Genomic DNA, 25,859 nt, shown 5'->3' with positions numbered 1-25,859 from the left:
TAGGCAATATAGCCTGGAGAAGCTGGGGTTCACCCCTCCACTCTGGCTCCTCAGCCTATGACCTTGGGCTTGTCTTATAAACGCTTAGCTTCAGTTTACCCATCTATAGGGGTCAGAACCTCACACCTCCCACACTGAAGGTTGCTAGGGAGATCCAACGAGAGAGTGTGATTGAGTGCACTCCAACTTGACCTGCTGGAGCACAAGCAAGGCTGGTGGCAGTCATGGGTTCCTGCCCTTGGCCTAGTTTCCCAGCCTTCTTCACTGGGTGAGAGCTGTGGGGCTTTGGTCCTTGTCACTGGGTGACCTGAGGCAAGGTGTGCCACCTCTTATGGCCTTCGGTTCCCTCTTCAATAAGAGAGATGACTCCTTTTCTGACAAGGTCATCAGGAACTGTCTGCAAGAGTGGCAGTGCACAGTAGGCACGCCACGGGGGACACAGGGAGCAGGTGTCCCTGCAGGCCCTGAGGCTCTTTTTCTCAGAGTTACACAGAGATAGAAAGAGACAGAGACAGAAAGAAATCTTCCATCTGCTGACTCACTCCCCAAATGACTGCAATGGTCAAGGCTAGACTAGGCTGAAACAGGAGCCAGGAGCTTCTTTCAGGTCTCCCACATGAGTGCAGGAACCAAACACTTGATCCATTTACTGCTGCTGTCTCCAGTGCACTAGCAGGGAGCAGGATTGGAAGCGGAGCAGCAAGGACTTAAACTGGTACCCATGTGGCAGCTTTACTCACTATACCACAGCACTGCCTTACCTCGGGAATGAAGAAAAAGAAGGAGGAAGAGGAGGAAAAGAAGACAGCAACAACTCCACCGCAAATGACCTACTCACATTACAGCAACAAGTCCACCAGCAGCAGTGACGGAATGCCACCCCCTGCATGGCCCTGCCCACTTCTGAGCCTAGGCCACATGGATGCCTCCAGCCGCTGTGGCTTCCTCTATTCTCCCGTGTCTGCAGTGTCCAGTCTACCCCACTGCCTTCCTGGAGGAAGTCCCCCTTTGCCCCTCCACCCTGCTTCCCCAGGCTTCCTCCTGGACCTGAGATCAGCTTGGGGCCCTTCATGGCCAGCAGAGGCCTGCTGGGGCTGGGCTTCCCTTTGCCATCATCAGGGCCCTAGGAGAGACCCCGCCCATCTCTGCTGGGCCCTTTTCAGCTATCTCCTGGGGCTGCTGGTCACTCTCTCTGAATTAGCTCCATCCCATTGTTGGCCTTTCCACACTCAGGGAGATCAGAGGAGGGGAGGGGGGCTGACAAAGGAGTTCAGGAGGGAGCGGCAGCTTTGGAGTGAGAAGGGACCTTTGGGGCAAGCAGGGGATCAGGCCGGGTGAGGGGGCAGGCTTTTGTTCTTGGGGCTGGGCCTGGGCCCTGGCATGCGGGAGAGGGGCACACACAGAGATGCGGTAGTCACAGCTCTCCTGTGAGGCCCTGCACAGCATGCATGCGCTCAGGTGCCAGGCGCTGGGCTGACGTGCAAGGGACCCCCTTGAGTGATCTTTGGAAAATGGGCATCTGGGTGGGGGAGCCGAGGGTTGGGGTTCTCAGCCTTGCCCAAGGGCTGGGTACTGCTGAGGGGCTGAGGCAGAGAGCAAAGCACACTTTGGTCTTGATTATCAATAACCAGTACACACTCAGTCACACTCAGCTTCCACACACACCACACTCACATGCAGCACATACACTCACACTCACACTTTTATATTCTTGCTCACCCTCCTCCCATACCCTCACACACTCAGCCCTTCGGTCTCACTGTCAGTGCCCTTTACCCACACAATGACACTAATGCTGAAGTCATACAACATGGCCAGAGCAGGAGCTGGCATCAGGGACTCGTGTTCCAAGCCATCTCCCCTTGTCCTCCCTGGGCTGTTTCAGTGGCTGGTCCCACATCCTGCAGGTCAAGATTGGGGCCCATCCATGTCCTCTCTCTCCATGGGGGCCTCTTCCTCCTGGGGAAGCACCTGCCGCCTCCCCTCTGCTGTGGTTCACGAGCTACATCCCCTGGATTGGCGCAGGGCCCATGGAGAGGAAGGCCGCTGTGTCCTGCCATCTGCTGCACCTGGCTCATAGCCTAGCAGGCCAGCGGGGCTGTGTGGCTTGCTGGCTGCTGGCTTGTCACCCTGGCTTTCCTGGGAGGTCATCAAGTGACCTTTCTCCTCCAGGCTGGGGACAGTGCTGGGCAGATGGCCGGAGGTGGGGCCCCTGCTGGTTCCTCCATCTGCGACTGAAGGACTGGGCAGAGAAGGACTGGAAGCACCTCTCACTCTCCCGTGCTGCAGGCGTGTGTGGGCTCAGAGTGTGCCAGGCCCTTTGCTCATGCCAGGCTCAGCTTTGCAGCCACACCATGAGATGGGCATGCTGGGCCCTGGGGATGATTCTATAGAAAGAGCTATCTCTGCTTATTCCTTCCCCCTTCTTTCCTTCCCATTTTTTCTCTTTCAAGATTCATTCATTTTGCAGTGAACATTACAGAGACAGGGCAAGAACGAGTGTGCAAGAGAGAGGGAGAGAGAGATCTCACTCTTCAAATGGCTGTGGCTGAGTCAGGCCAAAGCCAGGAGCCAGACGCTTCTTCTAGGTCCCCCATATGGGTGCAGGGTGTGGAGAGCTCCCTGGGCTTCCAGAGAGAAGCTCTCACACACCGTGTCCTTTTCCGTGGTGCTTCTAACTGCTGCGAAGGGGCAGGTGATGTTGATGGGTGACATTCACGTAGACTGGTAGAGCAGGCTGTGGCGTACAGTTCGTATCTTCTGTCTCCGTCCTCTGGTCTTCTCTCATCTGTCCTCTGGTCTTCTCTTGTCTGTCTTCCGGTCTTCCTTGCCCGTTCTCCACCGGCTGCTTTTGTATCGTTCTCCATCAATCATCTCCGCCCGTGTTCCACGTGGCGCTAGGATAGGCCAGTAATCAATCACTTCTGCCCGTGGTCCACGTGGCGCTAGGATAGGCCAGCAATCACAGCGGGGGTGGGGCATTAGCCTAAAGCCTCCTTACAAACCCAGGAGCGGCTTTAGCACCCCACTCCCCACACAGGGGCCCAAGTGCTTGGGCCATCCTCTGTTTCTTTCCCAGGTGCATTGGCAGGGAGCTGGATGGGAAGTGGAACAAGCTGGATGGGACTCAAATTGGTACCCATATGGGATGTCGGTGTCACAGGCAGGAGCTTTCCCTACTATGTCACAGTGCCAGTCCCTATTTCTACTTTTTCTGTGTCTACCAGTCTTGAACCTCTTCCCCTATGGTGGTATCACACACATGGGATAGGGGCTTGCTGGCCCCCTCCCCAGCCCCCATAGCCACCACACCTCTCTCCGCAGCATCCATGACACCTTCCTGAAGCTGTGCCCCACAGGCAAGTCCTACAAGGAGGCCACGCTGACCTCAGAGCAGCTCAGCTCCCTGCCAGCCCTAAGGGTGAGTGTGAGCAGGGCTGGGCAAGGTCAGGGTCAGGGGCTGAAAGCAGGGGCAGGAGTGCGGCAAGGTAGGCTTTGGGACTTTTGGGACTTCTTCTGCACACCCGGCCTCCCCATGAATGTGAAGGCCAGGACTGGGTGCAGGAGCCCAGGCCTGGGCGAGCCAGTATGCCTCTCAGCCATGCCCAGACCTCTGCTGGCCCCTCTGCCATCATAGTCCATGGCTCTTCTGGAAGAACTGGAGGAGAGAGACTGGGAGCCGAACCACTGAGCTCCCAGGCTGCTGGCTGCCTACTCTGGGGGCCCCAGGAGAGAAGGGTGTTTGTGTCTCTGCTCTTTGCACCCCCTCCCACGCTGAAGGCTCCTGATAAATGCCAGGGGGGGCAGAGTCAAGTGCTTGCACTGCTTCTAATGTCCCCACTGTTACCCAGGCTGAACCCATATCACCCTCTCACACACACAGACATACACACACACACACATCCTATCTGTGTGAGGAGTGGGTCCTTGTGCAACCCACTCCCCTGAGCCTCAGTTTCTCCACCTATGAAATGAGTTCAGACTCATCAGCAGCCATCACCTTCCAGTCCTTGGAGGACAACTGTTCAAGCTTTTTCTCTTATGAAAAGGCCCTGTCTTTCCTCCAGAGCAGTCCTTAGGAGCCTGGAGGTACACAAAGGACCTCCAAACCACCTGTAGGGATTGAACCAAAATGTGCATGTTGTGTGCAGATGTCAGGGTCACACATCATGGGCACATCGGGTTTCCCGGCTGCTCGCTCAGAGCCCAGCTGGAAAGAGATCAGAGTCTGTTGTGAGCAAGGAGAGGCCTTCTCTTCTCTGTCTGGGGCTGAAAGGTGAGAAGCCCAGGGCCCTGGGAGGAGGGCCCACATATGGTCATTCAACTGACAGCCCGTGGCTCACCTAGAGGGCAGTCTGAACCTATGGCAAGACAGAGACCTAGAACGTGTGCAAAGCTGGAGATCAAAACAGGCAGGAATGGGGAAGACAGAGTGGGAAAGGGCAAGGGGCGGGAGCAAGGAGAGGCTGGGCTCGCAGAATGGAAAGAAGTCAAATGCTCAGGTAGATGGAGTGACTCTGCCTGGGATCAGAAGCAACACAGAATTGGTCCTGCTGTCACAAGCCCTTGCACACACACACACACACACCCCTACATCTCAACACCCCCCACACATGTGTACACTCAAACGCAGGTACCCACACTGCACACATGTACACTCAAACTATGCACGTATGCAATGAACATATGTGCACTTGAAGACACATATGCACTCACACACGTACTCAAACACATATACTTGAGCACATGTTACACATGCACTCAAACAATGTACATGTGGTATGCACACACGCACCCATGGTGCACAAGACAAGTACTGAAACATAGGTATAAAGAGTGTACACATGTACACTCAAACACGTGTACACACAGTGTCTGGGACATCTTAGATCTGGGCAAGGGCAGATTGCCAAGGGCAATCAGAGAGGCGAAGCTGGATGGGGCTGCTGCCCTGCCCAGGGCAGGGTGTGGCTCATGCACCAAGTGGTAAGACTGGGAAGGACCCAGAGCTTGCGTAGCCTAGACACAGTCAAATGCTCCCATCCTAATTTTGCCCAGGGAAACCTGAGACCCTTTGAGGGAAATAACCTGTCCAGGAATCATGCATGCCATAGCCAGGACCTGCCCACACTCTGGAGGTATGGGCAGGCTCTGACCCCAGGCTGAGCTGAGCACTGTCCATGGACCATCATTGGAGAGTGGCTAGGAAGCAGAGTCTTGAATCATGTGACATTTACTTTACTTCACACCTTTAAAAGTTTATTTATTTTTATTTACTTAAAGGGAAGAATGACACACACAGAGAAGTTATTTTCCAACTACTGATTTACTCCCTGGATTCCCATGACAGGCAGGGCTGCACTAGGTGGAGCTCCATCCTGGTCTCTCATGTGGGTGGCACAGGCCCAAGGATTTGAGCTGTCACCTGCTCTACCACCCTCTTCCCAGGCACATTAACAGGGAGTTGTATCAGCAGCAAAGCAGCTGGGCATCCCAAACAGTAGCTAGCCCACCATGTCATAACACCCACTTTTCAAGTTACTTATTTCATGTTTCTAAATGATCATGTCTTATTCTACCATGTAGGTAAAATCCAATGCCTCATAGAAAGGCTAGAAAACATGGAAAAGCAGATATAAAAATCTCCTGCAGGTCCATGGCTGCTTGGCCGGTTTCCTCCCGACCTTTCTCTGAGCGGATACCTAAGTGTTGATTGGGATCACATGGACACGTTTACCCTCTGTGGGTTTCTTCATTGGTTTTCCAGCAGGTCTAGAACAGCCAGAACTGTGGCATGAGCTGAGGTGCCTGAGCCACTGCCGCATCCAGAGAACCAGGGCACAGAGCCCCCAGCCAGGTGGAGTACTGGGCGTTCAATCACTTGCCAGCCATGTGATCTTGGGCAAGTCACTGACCAGCGCAAGGATAGTGGGCCTTTCTCAACAACACAACAAAGTTCTTTTTCTTTTTCTTTTCTCTTCTGTTTCCTTTCCTTTCCTTTCTTTTCCTGTCCTTTCTTTTATCTCTCCCTCTTTCTTTCTTTTTGGGTTTATTTATCTATTTGAAAGGTGGAGTTACACAGAGAGAAACAGGGAGAGATTCTTCTATACGCTCATTCACTTGGTAAATGGCTGTAATGGCCAGAGCTGCACCAGTCTAAAGTCAGGAGCCAGGAGCTTCTTCTGGGTTTCCCACTTGGATACAGGGGTCCAAACATTTGGGCCATCCTCCATTTCTTTCCCAGGTGCATTGGCAGGGAGCTGGATGGGAAGTGGAACAGCTGGGACTCAAACTGACACCCGTATGGGATGCCAGGGCTGTAGGCAGTCACTTTATTTGCTATGCCACAACACCAGCCTCAGAAAGCACTTTCTAACGGTCTTAATTGCGCAGAGGGACTAGCTTCCTGTCAGACAGGGAGCCAGCAGGCCAGCCAAGCTCCTGGCAGGGGTGTTCTAGCAGACCTAGTATCCAGGACAGATGGGCTGATAGGTAACAGTGCCTTCTCACCTTCCAGTCTCTGACTGTGGCCTTGAACTGGATTCTGAAATTGGTTTTGTTCTTTTCTGTACTATCAGCTGCAGCTTTTGTTCTCCAAACAGCGTTTATTTTGAAGAGGAACTAGCAGAGCCAACTTCCAATTTTGCCAAGTAAAGATGTTAGAAAATACATAGAATCCATACTCACTCTCACTGCATCTCCAGGAAATATTCATTTTTAAGACAAAAATGCAAAAAGGTATTCAGTCGCAGAAACAAGCTAGTGTTGCCCAAACATATTCCTTGAAATCCTTTTTTTTTTTTCACCCTGTGTCATCAGTTTTTGTCACTGATCCATCACTGGTCTTCAAGAGACTTCAACCTAGCATTAAATGTCCCTCATGTCATTCAAACTCTTGGCAATCAATGTGGCTTATGGGGAACTGGGCCAGGGTGGGCCTGTGTCCCCTGTGACTCATGCTTCCCAAACCCTTCTTTGGAGCAAGTTTTGGAAACAGAATCCCAGGAAAAAGATAGGCCTTGGCTCGGGGGCTTGAGTGTCTGGGAAGAAAGTTCTGCTTTTTTCTTTTGCTTTTTAAAGACACATTTATTCATTTGAAAGAGTAGCAAAGGGCCTGGTGTGATAGCCTAACAGCTAAAGTCCTCGCCTTGAACGTGCTGGGATCCCATACGGGTGCCAGTTCTAATCCTGGCAGCCCTGCTTCCCATCCAGCTCTCTGCCTGTGACCTGGGAAAACCTTGGGACCCTGCACCAGCATGGGAGACCGAAAGAGGCTCCAGGTACCTGACGTCAGATTGGCTCACCTCCAGCCATTGTGGCTGCTTGGGGAGTAAATCATCCGATGGAAGATCTTCCTTTTTGTTTCTCTTCTTTGTATATATCTATCTTTCCAATACAAATAAATAATTTTTTTTTAAAAAAAAAGGTAGCAGAGAGGCAGAGAGAGGGGCAAAGTCCTCCATCCAAATGACTGCAAGGGCCAGGCTGATCCAGGCTGAAGCCAGGAGCCAGGAGTTTCCTCCTGGTCTCCCACCTGAGTGCAAGGCTCCAAGGACCTGAGCCATCTTCTACTTTCCCAGATCATTAGCAGGGAGCTGGATGAGAAGTGAAAGAGCTGAGACACATGGGATGCCGGCACCGCTGACATCTTTACCCAATATGTCACAGAGCTGGCCTCTAAAGTTCTGTTTTTTATTGTTGTTTAGCTTTATTCCTTTGCTAGAAAAGCGGGCTTCTTAGTACTAAGAAGGGTCTTGTCTTACACAGAGAACAAAGCACAGGAGGTTGCTGGGCAGCGAAGGCGGGCAGGAAAGCCTGGGGCAAGATGCCCCCATCCCTGTGTCATGTAGAAACTGCTGTTTTCTTCCTGGTTTGCTGTATATGGAGTTGCTGAGGATGAAACAGTTTGATGTTTCTGTTCTTTTCAGTTACGAGCCTGCATACTGTAAATGCTGATGCATGAAGTGTGGCAATACGTAGGGCCCAGTTTCCAGGCTCAGGGCTGCCTTTGTGTCTAACTCAGGATAGCCAGGGGCAGGGACTGTGGGTGGATAGCAAAGTTTCAGAGCAGCTGGGGTGGAGGCCTGCACACAAACAGGGCCCCTCCCAAACCCAGGTTCCTGCAGGGGCTGTCTTGGCATCACCCAAACCTCCTGCATCCTGCGAGGATCACAGCAGGGAGAGGAGGAAGGAGGCATGCCCCAGGGGGTGGCTCTTGGGTCCTACCATCCTTGGGTTTCCTGAACCTTGGGAGTCCTTTTTGGGGCCCTGGGATCTAACTGTTCAGAACAACCTGCTGGGAAGCCCCTCCCAGAGCCAAGAAGCAGCAACAGGACCTTTCATTCAGTCTCTCTGAAAATTGCCAAAGTAGGAGCGGCAGGGAGGATGATACGTTTTTATGTCGAATTTTTTTTTCTAACTTTATTTAAGATGGGGAGGTCACAGGCACACCTGGCACATGTTTAGGGGCTGGAGAGGATCAGAAGGAGAAGGTGGGAGAGAGGACATGTTTCTGCATGCCCTCCTGTGTCCATGCTCTGCATCACCAGTCTTCATGTGACCTTGATAAGGGGAGAGGTTTTAAAATATCCAGATTCTTGGTGAGGGAATTACCTCCTGGGGGCATTCACTGAATGATAGGCAGGTGGGATTTACAAAGAAAAAGCTGAGTGTGGCGTCCAGCTCATGACTCTAAGATCACCACAACCTGTTCCACTTCACTCCATCCTCCAAGATTTCCAGCTCTTAAACTCAGGGTTGCCAAAGTTGGCAGATTTCATCATAGCTTCTGTAGCTGATTAGTAACATAGGGCTTGCCTATCCCAGGTTTGGAATCCTTGTTCTCATCTAATGGATCCTTCTCACAAGTTGGAGAGTTTCTACTCAGTGCCTCTGGCTATGTGCCCTACACTTTCATTATTACTCCGAGATGTTGTTGGCTTCTTTGCACAGGAGTCAGCAGTGTAGGTGGTCTGATCAGGCATTGTGTGCACTGAGGCCAGATGACTTACCCATGGATTCTAGCCCCTGAGATAGGAGGTCTTGACGTGTTTGAGGCCACTGTGAGATGAAAGGATGTGCTGCTTGCTGATGCCAAAAGCCACAGGAGGACCTGCCCCAACAGCAGGTGCTGTGGCCTAGACCATGGGTCCCTGGCATGCCCACTCTTTAGGATCCCAGCCCTGCCTGCCTTCCTCCACTCAGCTCTTGCACACCAGCCCAGTGAGGCCCATAGCTGCAGCTCTGCCCACATCAAAACCCTTAGTGGTCCCCCACCTCAGTCCATGGACCCCGGCAAGCTGGTGGTGGCAGTCTACGTAACCTCCTGCCCTCCACCATCTCTCGCAGATTTAACGTTAAAGAATAGGGATCTGTGCTAGCATGCTGGTATTGTTAACACAAAGTTAGCATGAACCAGGTCCAGGATGCCCACCAGCTTTGGCTGCTTTTTTCCCAGCAACGTAACACTTGCCTAGGTACAAGGCAACCTAGACAGATGTCTATAGCTGGGGGTGGTTTTGTTTTTTCAAGTCAAAATGAATTATACATGGCAAGAGCTAAGGTTCCTGCCTTATTTCCTGTCTCTGAAGGCAGCCTTTTTATGCTCTTAGCAGATTTGACTCTTTTCTACCCCATTCTTGTTTATTCATTTATTTTGAAAAGTAGAGACACAGACAGACAGACCTCCCATCTACTGGCTTGATACCTAAATGATCAAGGCAGCCAGGGATGAAATTATTTACTATCATTTCAGATCTGAACCACGAAATGAGCTGTGGTTGCTTCCTCTACATGCATACTTGCACTATTTTCTTTTTGGATGTAGTCATTGTTTTTGCTTAGTTTTCTGTGAATGTATCCTGAAGTCAACACCAAACTTCTGCCAAAGGTATTCAGAAGTGAGAGGTTTTCTGTCCATTGCCTTTTCTTGGCATCCATTCTCTGGGAGTTTTCTGATCTGCTCCACCAGGATTGGCCTGCTCTCTGAGCCTGGTAGGACTCTTGGCTCTTATTTCTTGGTCATCTTAAGACCTCTGCACCCTGTCCTTGGGTCTTGAAACCAAGGAGTCTTCTCTGTGTGTGTGTGTATTTTGTTTTGGTGGTGCACACCCTCAAGTGGTGCTCTAATAAAGGACGCGTGGAGGTAGAGATTTTGAGATCTCATACATCTGAAAATGTCTTCCTTCACACTGGACTGAAAGTTTGAGTGAACTGAATCATAGGTTAGATACCAATCTTCCCCAGAATTTGGAAATCATTATTGCATGTTGGCATTCATCATTACAGCTGAGAAGCCCAAAGTCTTTCTGCTTCTTGGTCTGTCTTTGCAATCTATTTTTTTTGTCTCCTTTTTGAAAACTTTCCCTTGATGTCTGAGACTTTGATTGTAGTATCTGACATTTTTTTAAAGATTTATTTTTATTATTTTTTCATTGGAAAGGCAGATATACAGAGAGAAGAGACAGAGAGGAAGATCTTCCGTCCGATGATTCACTCCCCAAGTGAGCACAACGGGCCGATACTATGCCGATCCGAAGCCGCGGGTGCAGGTTCCCAAAGCTTTGGGCCGTCCTTGACTGCTTTCCCAGGCCACAGGCAGGGAGCTGGAAGGGAAGCGGGGCTGCCGAGATTAGAACCGGCGCCCATATGGGATCCCGGGCGTGCAAGGCGAGGACCTTTAACCACTTGCGCCACCGCGCCGGGCCCAGTATCTGACATTTTTGACGCTATATCTTTTTTTTTTTTTTTTAAAGATTTATTTTTATTATTTTCTCATTGGAAAGGCGGATATAAAGAGAGGAGAGATAGAGAGGAAGATCTTCCGTCTGATGATTCACTCCCCAAGTGAGTGCAATGGTCGATGCTATGCCAATCTGAAGCCAGGAGCCTCTTCCGGGTCTCCCACGCGGGTGTAGGGTCCCAAAGCCCTGGGCCGTCCTCGACTGCTTTCCCGGGCCACAGGCAGGGAAGCGGGGCTGCCGGGATTAGAACCAGCGCCCATATGGGATCCCGGGCATGCAAGGTGAGGACCTTAACCACTTGCGCCACCGTGCCGGGCCCGACGCTATATCTTGGTGTGGGTCTTCTCTGTGTTTGAGACACACCTAGGACCCACTCAGTCTCCAATCTTCAATTCCAGCATCTTTCCTTTATTTCTTTGATATTGTTCTCTGTCTCTTTTTTTTTTTATTGTTAATAACATTGTTTTATAGGCACTGGGATTTCCCCCACCCCTCCCACAATCCTCCCCCCATGGTGGATTCCTCCACCTTGCTGCATAACCACAGTTCAAGTTCAGTTGAGATTCCTTCATTGCAAGCATATACTTAGCTTAGAGTCCAGCATCTTATTGTCCAGATAAGTTCTACGGCTTCTTGGGGAGACCTCCTCTGGTCTGAAGGTAGAGCTAACAGAGTAAAGTCCCAGTCAGTTAAAAGCTCCAACAAAACATCAGCAACAATATACAATGTTATGGAATTAATTGACATAGTATTAAGTAAACAATATGTTAAAAATAATGCAAGTTCAAGTTTTCAAAACACATGAATTGAGACAGTATCAATGACAGGTTCAAAATGTCTCCTTTTCTTTGTTCTTTCTTTCTGGAACTCGAATATCTGGCATTGTAATCCAGAATTGATCCTTTAGTGATTTTGAATGTATTTACTTATTTAGTTAGTTTGGTAGGTTCCCATTTACTAGTTCACTACCCAAATGCCCTCCAACAGCTAGGGTTGAGCCGTATGAAAATCAGGAGTCAGGAACCCAGTCCAGGTCTCACACCTGCATAGCAGGGTTCCTAGGACTTGAACCGTTACTGAGCTAAGACTCACACCCAGGTACATGCCCACCTGCTTCCTTTATTCACATCTCTAACCTCCGACTCTAACCTCCGTCTCTTTGTTCTTCTCACTGGGAGGTCTCCAGTTCCAACTGGGGTGTTCACTCCAGCATTAAGAACTGGCTTTCATTCTCCAACAGCCCCTGTTTCAAGAGTCTCCTCTCCTTTTTCCGTGATGCAGTTTCTCTCTGATCTTCCCTCCCAGGTGCTGTTTTCCATTTGCCTGTTGCAATTCTTATCTTTTGTGGCAGAGGCCTTCTGGACTATCTGGCAATCATCTGCTTCTAATGAAGACAGAGGGAGGCTTGTGACAAAACTGTTTGAAGTGCTGGGGCCTGGGTGAGCTTTACTGACTGGGAGCTTCCCTGGAGGATGAGCTCAAGGGGCCGTTTCTGGAGGCATCCTTGGAAAAGCCATGAGGGACCTTCTGCCCGCCAGCATGGCAGAGCCAAGTCAACAAAGACTCCCGGAGGGGTCTCAGCATTCCACATCCCTTCGTTTAGTGATCACCGGGTGACAAAGCATCTGTTAGCTCTCCCCAGAGTACAGCCCTCCTGCTTCCTATAGCAGCTGCAGTGTAGAGAAGGGAAGCTTCTAGAACTCCAGCTTGTTTGCCAGCACTTTCTATCAATCCTCCTTTTAGATGACCTCTGTCTCCAGGTCTAGTGCCTACAGAAGATTCTGGATGTAGACCCTGCAGCAGGCTTGGGTTCTGCTTGCTCATGTTGGTAGAGTCACTGCTGCACCTGTTTCTCATGCCCCATGCCCTCTCTGTTTCTGAGGCCCACACTTTCAACAAATCCCTCAGATTTTGATTCAGTGGGGTCAGATGGCACAAGGTTAGAGGCCAGTGTTGGTTGCACTCTCTTCTTGCCCCGGCCATAACACCTGTCAGCCAGGTGTACAGCCAAGCATGGAGAAGCAGCCCAGCTTAAAGCTAAGTGCTATTTCAATGTCTAGACAGCCATCCAGTGTCAATTTGAAATGAATATTTCTTGATCTGGCTGAGTAACTCTACAGGCTGGGATTAGACCAACAGTGAGAGTGCCAGATGAAAGTTTTTATGCAGAGCTAATCCCCCTTTTAATCCTCAGTTTCGGTTTCTGCGGTTTCCGCTACCCGTGGTCAACTTGTCATTCAAAAATACTAGATAAAAAAATCCAGAAACAAGCAATTTATACACTTCAAATACCTTTTGTAACAGCATGCAGTTATAAATGACATACTTTATTAGTAGCTGTCATTTGTCTCTAGCTTTGCCTGATGTGTGCATTCATTAAGTTTTATCACAGGTGTGTGCTTGTGCTGTCTGGTGTTTTGGGCACCTGTTGGGGGTATTTGAAGGTAGCCCCATGGGCACACAGAGAGACCGCCCTTTACCCCTCCTCTCCCAGCCTCCCAGGTGCTCCTCTCTGTGGGACACCCAGCAGCCAGCCTGCCTGGAGAGCCTCCCACCCCTGCTCATTGGATCTGGGAGATGTCACCCCTCTTCCCTCTGCTTTCATGTTCATGGGTGGGAGCCCTTTCTAGGAGCTGCTTGTGAGCAAAGAGAGCCCACACATGGTCCTCACTGGCCAGATTAGGTCTTGGGGAGCGGGTGGGGGAGCTCTTAAGGAATTCAGGGTAAAGATCAGGATGATGAAAATCCATGGACACCTTGCAGAGGCACATTCTAGGCCCCAGCACCAAGAGCTGGAGCACAGATGTCTCACATGGTCCAGCCAATGGGCAAAGGGTCTTCTAGCCAGTGGCACTCTGGCTAGAACTTCAGAAGCATCCCCTCCCTCCCCACGGCCTGGGGAGGGGATGCTGAGGGGCTTGGTGGGCCCCAGGCACATTCCAAGCTGTGTCCAGGTTCCATGCTCTAAAGTCCCCACTTTGGGCCCCATTCCAAATACATGCGCATCTAAAGCACAGACCTGGGAGGAGGAACTAGCCAGCACCCTTCACTCCCTGTACCCAGGGCAGCCCTTGAGCACCCAGCTGTCAGCAGCCCCTGAGCCCCCCTAAGCCCCCGGGGACTGGGTCTCATCAGCCACAGCCAGGCAGGGACAGCTGGACCTGGTGTTAATCCTTAGGCTGTATTTAGGCCACTCCTCTGAGCCCCTCCCTCACCCTCCAACTCTCCCCGATTGCTAAAAAAAGCAGCAGATTGGCTGGAAACAGCAATTCCACTCTCGGGCCTCGGCGTCCTCTGCCGTTAGTCACGGTCTACGTGCTCATGAGCTGTCTTTGCACCATGCAATGGGCCCCCCACCCCCGCCTAGATGCTGCAACCTAGACCTGGGAAATAAAAACCTTGAAAATTCACAGCGCCACTCAAACCCAAGACTTCTCCCTGCTCCTCTACATACCTCTGTGTCACCAAGAGTAGGGCACATACGCATCTCTGTGTATATGCGTATGTGTTTACATGTATGCGGTACGTGGTGAGGGGAGAAAGGAAAGTGGGAAGCTACAGTGGTCAGGCAGTCAAGGACAGATGCAAATGGGCATCCTGGAGTAGTGGGTCACACATGAGTTAGGGTGCCCCCCCCGCCGAGCTCCTAGCACACAGCTCCTGAGGTCCTAGGAATTGTCCCATTCCCTAAGCCCTAAGTCAGCCCACCCAACCCAGTGCCCAGCCTCTGGGGTGGAACAAACGTTCTGTTGAGGGGCTCCCAGGCCCTCCCTCCCCCGCCCATATCTCCTGCTGAGCCTTCATCCCATGCGAAAGCATCTGGCTCTCCCAGGATCCTCAGTGTACATACAGAGGGCTGATCCAGTGCCCTCCCCCGACAAGGAGCCTGTCATTCAGCAATCCCATGGCCCAGGGCTCACCAGTTGGGCACACCCCCTCATACCTCCACTCTCACCCCTGAGACAGCACCCATGCGCCAGAAGGCTGCCCATGTACCAGCTCGCTTGATCCTCCTGGGAGCTGCAAGCTCATTCCCAGCTAGCAAAACAGAAGATCAGAAGGGTTAAGCCAGTGTGTTCACAGCTATATAGCCTGTGGAAGTAGCCAGGGTCTCGACCACCACTGCTCTCACATCTGCCCCCCACCCAGCTGCATGGGAGGGTCTCAAGGAGTGGGAACAGAGCTGGGAGGAAGATTTGGAAACTGGCCCACTCTTGGTATTTTCAAGCATCATTAGATGACAACTTCAATCAACGAGCAGGGCTCAGCAATGGCCAAAACCCTTATTTAGACATTCAAATAATTAAGAGGTTGGTTTTTGAAGTTCAGGGGTGTCACCGGGGGGTTCTGAGCTGGTCTGAGCTGGAGGCAGCACAGGGGCAGGATCTGGCCCCCAGCTTCAGCCTGACCCTGGTACCCAATGGTCTTGGGCACACCACTGTTCACCACAGGATCTCCATTTCCTCAACTTGGAAATAGGTGTGACACATAGGTGGGCTGGGGAGGCAGAGAGTGCTGAGGGGTTCCCTGGTAGCTCCCACCTCTGCTGACTCAGTGACCTAGACCAATACCCTCCTCCTTGTACCAGGACTTCCACCTGGAACCCAGGGCAGGGCCTGCACCTTGGACTCCAAGCTTTGAGCAGGGTAGGGGCAGCCAGCAGGGATGGCCAAGGGCATCCCCTCCCCAGTGCAAGGGAGATGCAGGGTATTTTGCTATGTGCGGGGCCTCTCAAAGGGGGGACCCCTTTCACATGGTCTAGAGGTTGGGGCTGGCGATAGCTCTCATTCCGCATCCAAAGCCTGGCTGCTTCCCAGTTGCCTCCTTATAGCACCCCGCCCCCCTCAACCCTGCCTCACACTGGAGAGCAGCCTCTAGTGCTGTGTCCAGATGCAAGGGAAATGGGGACAGGGGTGACTGAGCGACCTGCACCCTGCTGATCACCCAGTTGGTGACCAGCAACTGTTGTCAGTTGTGCACAGGCCCCAGGACTCAATCCAGGCCCTGTGGCCATGGGGCCAGCCCCATCCCAGCTTCCTCCCACGCATCGCTCATTCGCTGCCGTTAGCCAGTGTTGTCTCTGTCTTGTGGCTCCCAGAGCAGAGCAGGCCACTCTAGCAGAACCAGCCCAGCTTCCAGGAGAGTCACAGACTTCTTGGGGCTCCTTCCATCACATCCCTCTTGCAGGTGGGATGGCCGTGGAAGGGGACATTGGCCCTATGGGGTCTGTAGGTAGAGTCCCTGCTGTGGAGCAGAGCAGAGGGGTAGATGGGAGGCAACTGGGGGCCTGGGACAGCCTTGTCCAGCACCCAGTCATGGTCATGGTCCTGCCATGCAGAGCCCAAGCAAACAACCCCCATCCCTGCTTTTCAAGAGCTCTGTCCCTAGGGCTTTTTCAGCCCGCTGGCTTGAGGCTTTATTCTGTTCATGTCTTTTCTGATAACTTCATTTGTGCCCCCTAGAGACCTTAGACTTACTTAAAAATAGAAAAATAAACAACATTGTTCCTGAAGGGCCCCTCCCCCTTTCAAGCCTCCTAACGAGGTGCTGGCCCGGCCAGCCAGGGCTCTGTTCCCAGGACTTCTGACCTCTGTGCGGGCTTCGGGCCGCCTGCTGCCTCCACAGAGACCAGACGCCTTGCAGCCTTGAAGGTCCAAGCAGCTGTTGCAGGGCCAGGCATGGTGGCCCTCGGGGTGTCGGTACTGGGTGTCACCACTGCTCCACAAGGCTGGGGTACAGAGGAACCTGCTAGAGTACTCCTCAGCCCCTCAAGGGACTATGGGCCCCTTCCAGATCCCCAGCAGGCTCATCAGGCCTGTGTTTTGAAGTCCTGCACTTGAACTTGGAATTTGTGCATGATCTCATTTTTCCCCATCTGAAAAATGAACCACACTTGCAGCCCTGCCTGCCTCTGAGGGTTCTGTAAGGGCTGGAGGAGAGGAAAGATGTGGGTGGGACCTCAGGCAGTGTGGCCATGCCTCTGAGTGACAGGACCCAGTGGGCCAGAGGGAAGCAGCAGGGTCCCTGGCCCACCAACCAGCCTGCTGCTAGAAGGACCCAGAACACACCACATAGAAGGTGGCTAGGAAACAGTTTTTTTTCTCTCTCCCTCTACCCCACCCCAACTTCTCCCTCTGTTTCTCAAATAAATAAATAAACAAATACACTTTTTTCTTTAAGGGGGCAGCTGCTTGGCCCAGTGGTTTAGCCTCTGCTTGGGATGCTGGCAGCCTCTGCTTGGGATGCTGGCAGCCTGTTTTGGAGTGCTGTGCTCCCAGTTCTAACCTTCTGCTGATGCACAGCCTGGGAGGCAGCAGGTGATGGCTCACGTCTTTGGGCTCCTGGTACCCCCACATGTGTGATCTGGATAGAGTCCCTGGCTCCTGGGTGTTTGGGAAATGAACTGGTGACCTGGAGGGTTCGCAATTTTCCTCGGTCTAAAACGAAATTTAGAAACCAGGGGCACCTCCTGGTGATTTGCGGGTTGAGGGTACAGGAGGGATGCAGACATCTGTACAGACTTGGTTGTGGGTGGAAGAGGAGAGTTGGTCCCTCAAGTATCACCAAGTTGAGTGGCAGCAAGAATGCCAGGCAGTTCAATGGATCTTGAAGAGAAAGTTCTGCAACAGCTCTGAGGCCTGGGCAGAGCAGGGCAGGCTCTGCCCTCCCAGCACCTGCTGACCAGGACCTGACCAATGGAGATCCAGGACTGGTGAGGTTGACCCTACTGGTCCCAAAAGTGGAAGCAGAAACCAGGAGCAGGTACTATCAGTGCCCCTCCACCTGCTGGCAGTCACTGTACCCTGAACCCCAGCCAGACCCTAGGGAAAGTGGTCACTCTCCTTCAGCCTGAGGCCACACACCAAGGAGAGATCCAGGCAGCATCAACGGGTCAAAAGCAAAGGCCAGTGACCAAGACTCCAGGCAGAAGAGGACTCAATGATCAAAAATGGGTTCTCTTTAGGGAGTGCTGGGGGCACCTGCCACCCCCTGACCCAGGCCCTGGGTGGCTGCAGTCATTCGCTCATGCCAGTCCCCTAGGAGCTGTCTTAGCTGCAGGAGCCTCATCAAGTGGAACAGGGTGGGTAGGCCTAGGCATTGCCACAGCTTCTGCTCTCAGCTGCTGCCTCTGCGGGCTCACTCAGGCAAATGGGTTCCTGGAGAAGGCAGACTCCCCAGGCAAAAGGGAAGTTGACTGCAGGGCCAGGCAGCAGGTTGGGGTCCCTCCTCCTCCCTTGAATCCTAGCCTCCTTAGAGGGGGCCTCTGTGTGCTGTGTGATGCCCTTTGTCCCCTTCCTTCTCCTGCCCACTGAACCTAGGGTGCAAAAGGATGGGAAGGTGGGGACCACTGTCCCTTTGCAGGCAGGATTAGCACAAGGAGTTGACAGGGCACTTAGCATCTTATGGCCCTTTTGGTAAAAAATGCTCATGGATTGTTGGTTTCCCATTTGTGGCCACATGTTTGGGGAATCATTCAGAAGGGTTCAAACACTGAACAGAGAGAAAAGCGGGGACCACCTGCCCTGAGCACCCTTCTTCACCAACGCAGTGGCTCAATAGGATCCCTATTTTCCACTGGCTCTTCCAGGAGAAGGTGTGCGCTGGTCCCACTCTGGGTCCAGGAGCCGTGAGTCTGACTCTGCCAGTGCTGGTGCCCTGGCCCTTGCCAGAGGGAGAAAGAGAAAGCTCCTTCCTTGAGCCTTTTCGAGGAAAAATGATGGTCTGCTTGCTCAGCAAACAGTCCCTGGGGAAATGCTTTCTGTTCCCCAAATTTTTACCTGTTAAAATAGTACCTAAGCATTCAAGTACATTTAAAAAGAAAAAAAAAATGATTTCTTACCGCCAAAACAACCCAAACATGAACTCTTGTTTGCAATTTTTTTTTTAACTGTCCTTATCGTTAGGCAAGCTTCACTTTACCACACCAGAGACACACGCAGACACAATTGTATTCTGGACTTTTTCCCCATTAGGGATAAATGATTTCTCATGCTGTATAATTATCATGTTAATGGTTACATAATTGCATTGAGTTCTGATTTACTAAAGCATGTCCTCATTGCTGGACCTTCACATCGCTGCCAGGCGGTTATTTATTTTTTTTGCTACTATAAATAATTTTGCAATAAACATCCTCATGTTTTATTTTCTTCTTCTTCTCACTCTCTCTCTCTTCCTTTTATTTATTTATTTTTTGGAATGATTTTCTCAGTTTGGACATCTAGTTTCTCTCTGGCTCATGAGAGCGCCGTCCACATTAAGAATTTGAACCATTGCAGTGACAGGTAGGGGCAGGTACTTGGCTGGGATGTTGGGCTACCAGCCGGGCTTTCCGCACCCCTTGTCAGGGTAGCACAGGATGGCTCAAGGACTTGATTGAGTTCCCGGTTGCCAGATTGAGGCTGTTCTTACCTGCTGCCTTCAGTGGGGCTGAGCCTGTCTGGCCCTTGCAGGTGTTGGGGAGTAAAGAGGTGAACAACAGCTCGCCCTGTCTGCCTGCCTACCCTGTGAGTATGTAGCCATGCATACAGATGCACAAAATGAAGCAACATGTCACCAGAGAGCATCCTGCAAGCTGGCACGGCTGCTAAGGGTTATTCTGCAGGTGGCTTCTCAGAAGGCAGCTGGATGGGCATTGCCCAGTGCTTTTCCTCTGTGAAGGTGTCTGACCACAATGTCCCCAGGTGTGCCACACTGGCAGGTCATGGTGCTGCTGGCACTGCATCCCCAGTGGGGTCAGGTTCCCCAACATCTGCCACAGACCTGGTGAGGCCTGGCTGGTGCCGTCCTGAAGGGTATGGGAGGAGAGGATTTCACATCATTTCTGTGACAGTTCCTGGCCACCCCAACTAAGAGCAGGATTCACATTTCCATCTTCTTGCCTTACACTCCAGGAGCTGGCACCATCATTTGCCATGAACTTGGTCCCTGGCTGTCAGCCTGGGGGGAACTGAATGAAGGCTTGTGCATTTTTCCCTAAGGTGGTGCTGGGGCTTTCTGGAGTGTGTCCCTTACAGAGAGCCCAGGTGGAGCTCCTTGGTTTTCTGATCTTCACTGCTTGGATATGAAAGGGGTAGATGAAGAAACACATGTGCACGTGCTGTGGTTTGAATGCCATTTGGCTCATGCAGACATTCAAGTCCTACATTCACAGGTGCTAAAGGAGAGAAAAGTTCATCCAATTATGGCACTTAGTTGTCAGATGGGAGGCCTTGTGTCCTGAGTTCTTGAAAGGAAGGACCTGCATGGGGTCGTCCAGCCTCTGCTTTTCCTGGCTCACAGGGTGCCACTCTCCTCAACCTAGGCTCTGCCATAACCACCTGCTGTTCCTATCAGAAGCCAACCCATGGAGCTGTCCAATCTTGAGCTTGAAACTGGGAGCCAAAATAAACCTTTTATGGCTAGGCTGCCTCCACTTTTTGCCAGGAAAAGATGAAGAATATGACGTGGTTGATGTAGCACTTGATCTCCGGTGTGGGTTTCCTGAGTACCAACCTCCTTCTTTGTACCCTGTGGTTGCCACAGTCCTGAGACGACAGCAGGTACTTAATAAATGCCTGGGTAGTGAAAAGTCGTGACTGGCTCCCTGGGTCCTTAGCAGCCAAGGACAACCTGCTGCTGCTGAGGCCACGTCCCTAGGATACAATAGGCAGAGCATCACGGAAAGTAAGGAATTGGAAGTCCTTATTGTCTGAACTGTCAGGTGCTGGGACAATAAAGTCCACTGACGTGGCTTAGGTTCGGACTTTCCAGGGACTTCCAGAGCCTCTTAATGTCCTAGAAAGAATGACCACAGCATGAGGGGGGTGGAGTATGAGACCTTTTATGTTTATATCCATTGAAATGAAGTGAGGGGCCTCCAATGCACTGATCAAAGACGAGCCAAGGCCATGATGCACAGGTCTGCATCCCACAGAGTCCCCAGGGGAATGTGCTTCCCAGGGTGTCCTGGGACCCTTGGTCCCTGAACAGCTGCAAAGCAGCCTTGCCACCCCGTCCAGAACCTCCAACTGGGCACAAACAGGAAGACAGCATGTAAACAGCCTTGGGGCCGGATGGCTCCCACGAGAAGCAGTGGAGCCCGTGTTCTGGGCGGTTTCTAGGTACCCAGTGCCCTGCGACCTGGGATGACTGACCACCTGCCCCCTGCTCCAGCCTGAGTGCCTGCCACTGGCGGACATGGCTCCCAATTTAAAGAGGCTTTCTAGGACACCTTGTTTGCCTTTCCCACTGCAAAAGCTATAAACTGTCCACCAGCTCCCTTTTGGGGTGCTGCTGCCACAGCCAGGAGCCCTGGAGCCCCTTGCCTCTCCCCATCCCCAACCCCACCACCCCAACTCAGGTGGGAGAGGCTGGGAGGGGCAGTCAGAGAGGGTCTTGGGAAGAGTTCCCTGGGGGAGATGGCGTACCTGCCTCTCCTTCACACCCTCCAGCCCTCTGCCTCTGTCAACGCATCCCGCCTGTCCCCCACCTGCCTCCCCTCGCCACCCCAGCATCCCTCCTCTCACCCAGGGCCCCTCAGAGCAGAGATTGGTCCCTGGCTCCACCCTCCCTGGGCACCATGGCAGCTTTGTCCTTCCTCCTCCTGGTCTCTCTGTAACTCAGTCTAGTGGTGGAGCTGTGGCATTGAACTTTAGAGCCATTCATTCACCAGCAGCCTTTTATTTGCCGCTCTGGGACAAGTGGTTTTTGTCAGAAAGGCTGAGACGGTGAATGGAAACATTCCCAAAATAAATCTGGCAGCAATCGGAGGGCGAAGGAAAACGGAAGAGTGTGAAAAGACGTATGTGAAGGAGAGCCTGTTGGCTATAGGTGCAATTGGCTGTGAGAGGGCAGGGGCGAGCAGCAGGTGGGCACAGGTGGGCTGTAGTCCGGGAAGCTGGTGGGGGCGGGGGCAGGAAGGAGGGCTTGGTGGAGTTGGGACAGGCTGTCCGCACCACTGTCACTTCTCCAGCTCCTGCTGGCGGGGAGCACTCTGGCCTGGTGTGCAGGGGCTAGACTGTGGAGTCAACTGACAGCATCTGGGGCTGTGAGGCGACTGGCTACTTCATGTCTCGTAAGAGCTGGCCACATGAGCAGCACCCAGACAGGCAGCTGAGACGCAGAGTCTGGGGTTCCCAGGAGGGGTCTGTCTCCAAGAGGGGATCAGGAGTATGAGTGGGGTCTCGGCTCTCTGCAGGCCTCCGCACTTCTTTGTCTCCCACGCAGTGAGCATCAGATATGTTAGTCAAAGTCAGCAGCTGATCCCGAGGAGCCAAGCCCAGCAGGCATGTAGACGCTGGGCAATGAGACTCCCCAGGCAATGGCTCCTTCCCTTGGGAGCTCAAAATTGTACAGCTCTTGGGTCTGGAGCAATGACTCAGTTAGCTAAATCCACCCCTTGCAAGCGCCGGGATCCCATTTGGGTGCCTGTTCATGTCCTGCTGATTCACTTCCCATCCAGTTCCCTGATTGTGGTCTGGGAAAGCAGTGGAGGATGACCCAAAGCTTCGGGATCCTGTACCCATGTGAAAGGCCCAGAAGAAGCTCCAGGCTCTTGACCTCAGATCGGCTCAGCTCCAGCTGTTAGGTAGCCATTTGGAGAGTGAACCAGCCATCAGAAGATCTTTCCCTATGTCTCTTTCTCTCTGTATATCTGCCTTTCCAATAAAGTGACCCTGACAGAAGGCAGGGGAAGTGGGGAGGGGTCATCAGTGGAGCTCCCATTCCCTGGAGCTATCAGTAACAAGTGTTTTGCAAATATGATATCCCTTACTTTGCAAGAAATCCCTTCAGCCAAGTATGAATTTTCTCATAGTATCTAGATGGGGAAATGGAAGCTCCACCATTCCCAGAGTCACATAGCTTGGTTTTGTTGTTCTTATTACTCAGAAAATTGAATGTTGTGTAATTTGTTTTACACTACGGTAAAGTTGACCTTCAGTTGTTCAAAAAACAGTTTAGGGCTGGTGTTGGGGTACACAGGGTTAAGCCACTGCCTGTGAGGCTCCAATCCCATGTAGGCACTGGTTTGAGTCCTGGCTGCTCTGCATTGATCCAGCTCCCTGCTGATGTGCCTTGGAAAGCAGCAGAAGGTGGCACAAGTGTTTGGGTCCTGCATCTGTGACATGCAGTTCCAGGATCTTGGCTTCAGCTGTCCCCTCTTTGGCTGTTGTGGTCAATTGCAGAGTGAACTAGTAGATTAACGATTCTCTCTCTCTCTCAACTCTTCTTTCTGTAAATCTTTCAGATTAATTAAATAAATAAAAGCATTTCATTAGAAGATGATGAAGGGGCAGGCATTTCATCTAGCAATTATGGTACCAGTAAGACACCCGCACCCCAACTCAGAATACAGAGGTTCAAAGTCCAGCTCTGGCTTCTGATAACTTTCTGCCAATGCAGACCCTGAGCCAGTGGTGATGACTCAAGTGATTGAGTTCATGCTACCCATGTTGGAACCTAGATTGTGTACTTAGCTCCTGGCTCTGGCCCAACCTCAGATGTTATTGGCATCTAGGGGGTAAACCAGTGGAGGACATGTCCTCTCTCTCTCACACTTTCCCTTCCTCTTTCTGTATCTTACATAAATACAAATTAAACATTTTTGAAATCCATGCATTCAAGAGGTCTTCCAAAAGGTCATGGGAAGTGTCTATTATGAAAAAAAAATTGGACATGGATGTCAACATTTTTTTCACATCCAAAATAAACATCATTAAATTGCATTTTTCCATGAACATTTTGAAGCCCCCTTGCAAATGTTGATAAACAATTAAGGAAACAATTGGCTTTTGGATTCATTTTTTTTCTTGCACAAGTTGTATTCTTTAAAAAAAAAAAAATTGGGATTTAAAGGTCCAGTCAAAAGCTGCAAGATAGCAAAAACCATGTGACCATCTAACACATTGCTATACTCGCTCTATAGAGTCAGTCTGACCTAGAGCCCCTGTAACGACACCCCCTTGCTCCAGACAATGGGCAGCTCCCCCCAGCTCAGGTCTGCCATCCCCTGAAGTCCACCCAGGAGAGGCCATGGCAGGTGCATCTTCTGGAAGTGTCCTCAGGGCAGCAGCAGGTGCTGTGGGCCTGGTTTCCGGGGAGACACTGGCCTTGGATGATCTGAGCCCCTCTCGGGCCACCTGGTCACAGGTTTCATATTTCTCATTGACATTGCCTTTCTCTCCCCTTTGCTGCATTAGCAATCCATCTCCAGCTGCTGGCATCCTTGGCAGATCCCTGCCAGCCCATCTGTCATTAGGAGATGGCTCCTAGCAGCTTTTCTGTTAGATGTTGGGAAGGTTGGTACTTGTCAGTTTGCACAGTCATCTCCGCTTAGCCACAGGACCGAAGTCACCTGTGGGCTACAGGAGGCTGAGAACAGTGAATGAAACATTCCCTAGATGAGCAGTTCTGCATCCCATGAGGACATCTCATGCTGTCCTGCTCAGCGTGTGAGACAGCCCTAGGTCCAACATTTCTACCCTGTATTTGATACCCACCTGCCCATTGCTTCGTGGTCATCTTGGTTGTCAGACCAACTCAAAGAACCAACGCTACTTGACTTCCGTGCTTCTAAGCTGCCTGTGTGTGAAGAGGCCCCCGTGGAAGCCCAGGCTGAGTTTCATGGATGGCAGAGGTAACTTCTCCATCAGGCCAGAGGCCCCGGGACCTGTTTAGAACCTGGTGCCCAGCTACTCCTGCATAGGCATTTACTGCCAAGGCTGGAAATTTGAATTCTCAGCTTTGTGTTCCCATAATATTTCTCAGCTGAAGAACCAGCATGTTGGTCCCTTCCTTGAGTGACTCTCTGCCCCACGTGGGACTCAGGGCCCTGATTCCAACCTTGCCATTGCTGTGTATGTCAAGGAATGCAACTTTGAGGCATTTTATAGGAGAGAAAAATGAAACGCCCAAGAAAGCAAACCACAGAAAGAATATTGGACTAGAAGACTGAGTGCAGACCTTTCTCCAGCAAGATGCCTTCCTTCCTCTGACTTGACTGTCTTCCTTCTGGGCAACAGAGTAGTGACAGTTTTCCTGTCTCTTGCAGTCTTACCCAGTGTGTTGCGCACAGTAGGCTCTCCACTGCCTTAGGTTTGTGAATTGACTGACACACACCTGCCTAACATTGCCACCTAGTGGTAGAGCTGTTCTTATGCAGAAGGACTAGCAATTCCTCTTGAATAAAGGGTGGTGGATGGGAGACATCCCACAGCCACCGCTGGTATCCAAGCCACTGCCCCCAGCAAGTTCTGGCCTTTCCTAGGAGCAGCCACTCCCTGGGATGCTGGCAGCCCCGGGACACAAGGTGGGTGAGGGTTACAGCAGCCTCCACTCTTGCAGATCTTCCCGCATAGCCGCGTCCCACCCCCGGGCTAAAGGATGTTTCTCTTTTTCTCTTGAATAAACACATGAGACTTTTATCCTCTCCTTACATAAGCATTTGGTGCTTTGACTTTCCTGTACCTGCTGCTGTCACCATAAATTCTCATGCAGTGTTTTTCATTTTCTTCCAGTTGAACTTATTTTTCAGTGTCTTCCATGACTTTCAGCTGGAGGTTTGTCCAAAGATCTTTCCTTCACTTATTTCTGACTTATGTCATGGGGGTCAGAGAACATATTTTGTATGATTTAAATCCTCTTAAATATGAGTAGGGTGTACCTTGGTAAACATTCCAAGAGTGCTTGGAAATAAAATGTGTTAGGAGCAACACTCTATAAAATGTCCATTAGGTACAGTTGGTAGTCTTTTAAAATGTTTTATATCCTAATGGTTTGAGCCGAAGTCCACTTATCCTATCAGTCTACTATCACTGTGGATTTGTTCTCTGAAAAGGATGTAATGTAGGGAAAGGCCTCCAGTTTTCTCACACCGTTATCATTTCTTTTGTTTTTCACCACTCTGTGTGGATCAGGTCTCCTTGGATGTGTTTTTGTTGTTGTTTCTCTGGTCTGCCGTGGCTGACCTCTCCCAGCTTTTGTTTGGAGAACAGAAATCTTTTGTCTTTGAGTTTGAAAGCTATTTTCGCTGGGTATAGAACAATAGGAGAAGCCTCCTTGCAGGCAGCAGGTTTCTGCCATGGTCTCCTCGATTCTTCTGCTTCTAGCGTTGTGTTTGTGTGTTCAGCACTGTCC

The 25,859-nt window shown here is 51.4% G+C and overlaps 1 protein-coding gene across 1 annotated transcript in view; it reads left to right on the top strand.

The window, feature by feature from the left end:
• Positions 1–25,859, top strand: part of CIB4 (calcium and integrin binding family member 4) — a 54,044-nt gene that overhangs the window by 6,848 nt on the left and 21,337 nt on the right. Inside the window, exon 3 of the mRNA XM_040993964.1 lies at positions 3,325–3,421. Within this exon, the coding sequence (XP_040849898.1) occupies positions 3,325–3,421 (97 nt within the window). The remainder of the gene's footprint in view (positions 1–3,324; positions 3,422–25,859) is intronic.

This window comes from Ochotona curzoniae, unplaced genomic scaffold (assembly GCF_017591425.1).
Source record: "Ochotona curzoniae isolate NIBS_2020 unplaced genomic scaffold, NIBS_Ocur_1.0 contig_883, whole genome shotgun sequence".
Taxonomy (NCBI): domain Eukaryota; kingdom Metazoa; phylum Chordata; class Mammalia; order Lagomorpha; family Ochotonidae; genus Ochotona; species Ochotona curzoniae.
The sequence above is the reverse complement of the archived record's forward strand: the minus strand, read 5'-3'. Positions and strand labels throughout refer to the sequence as shown.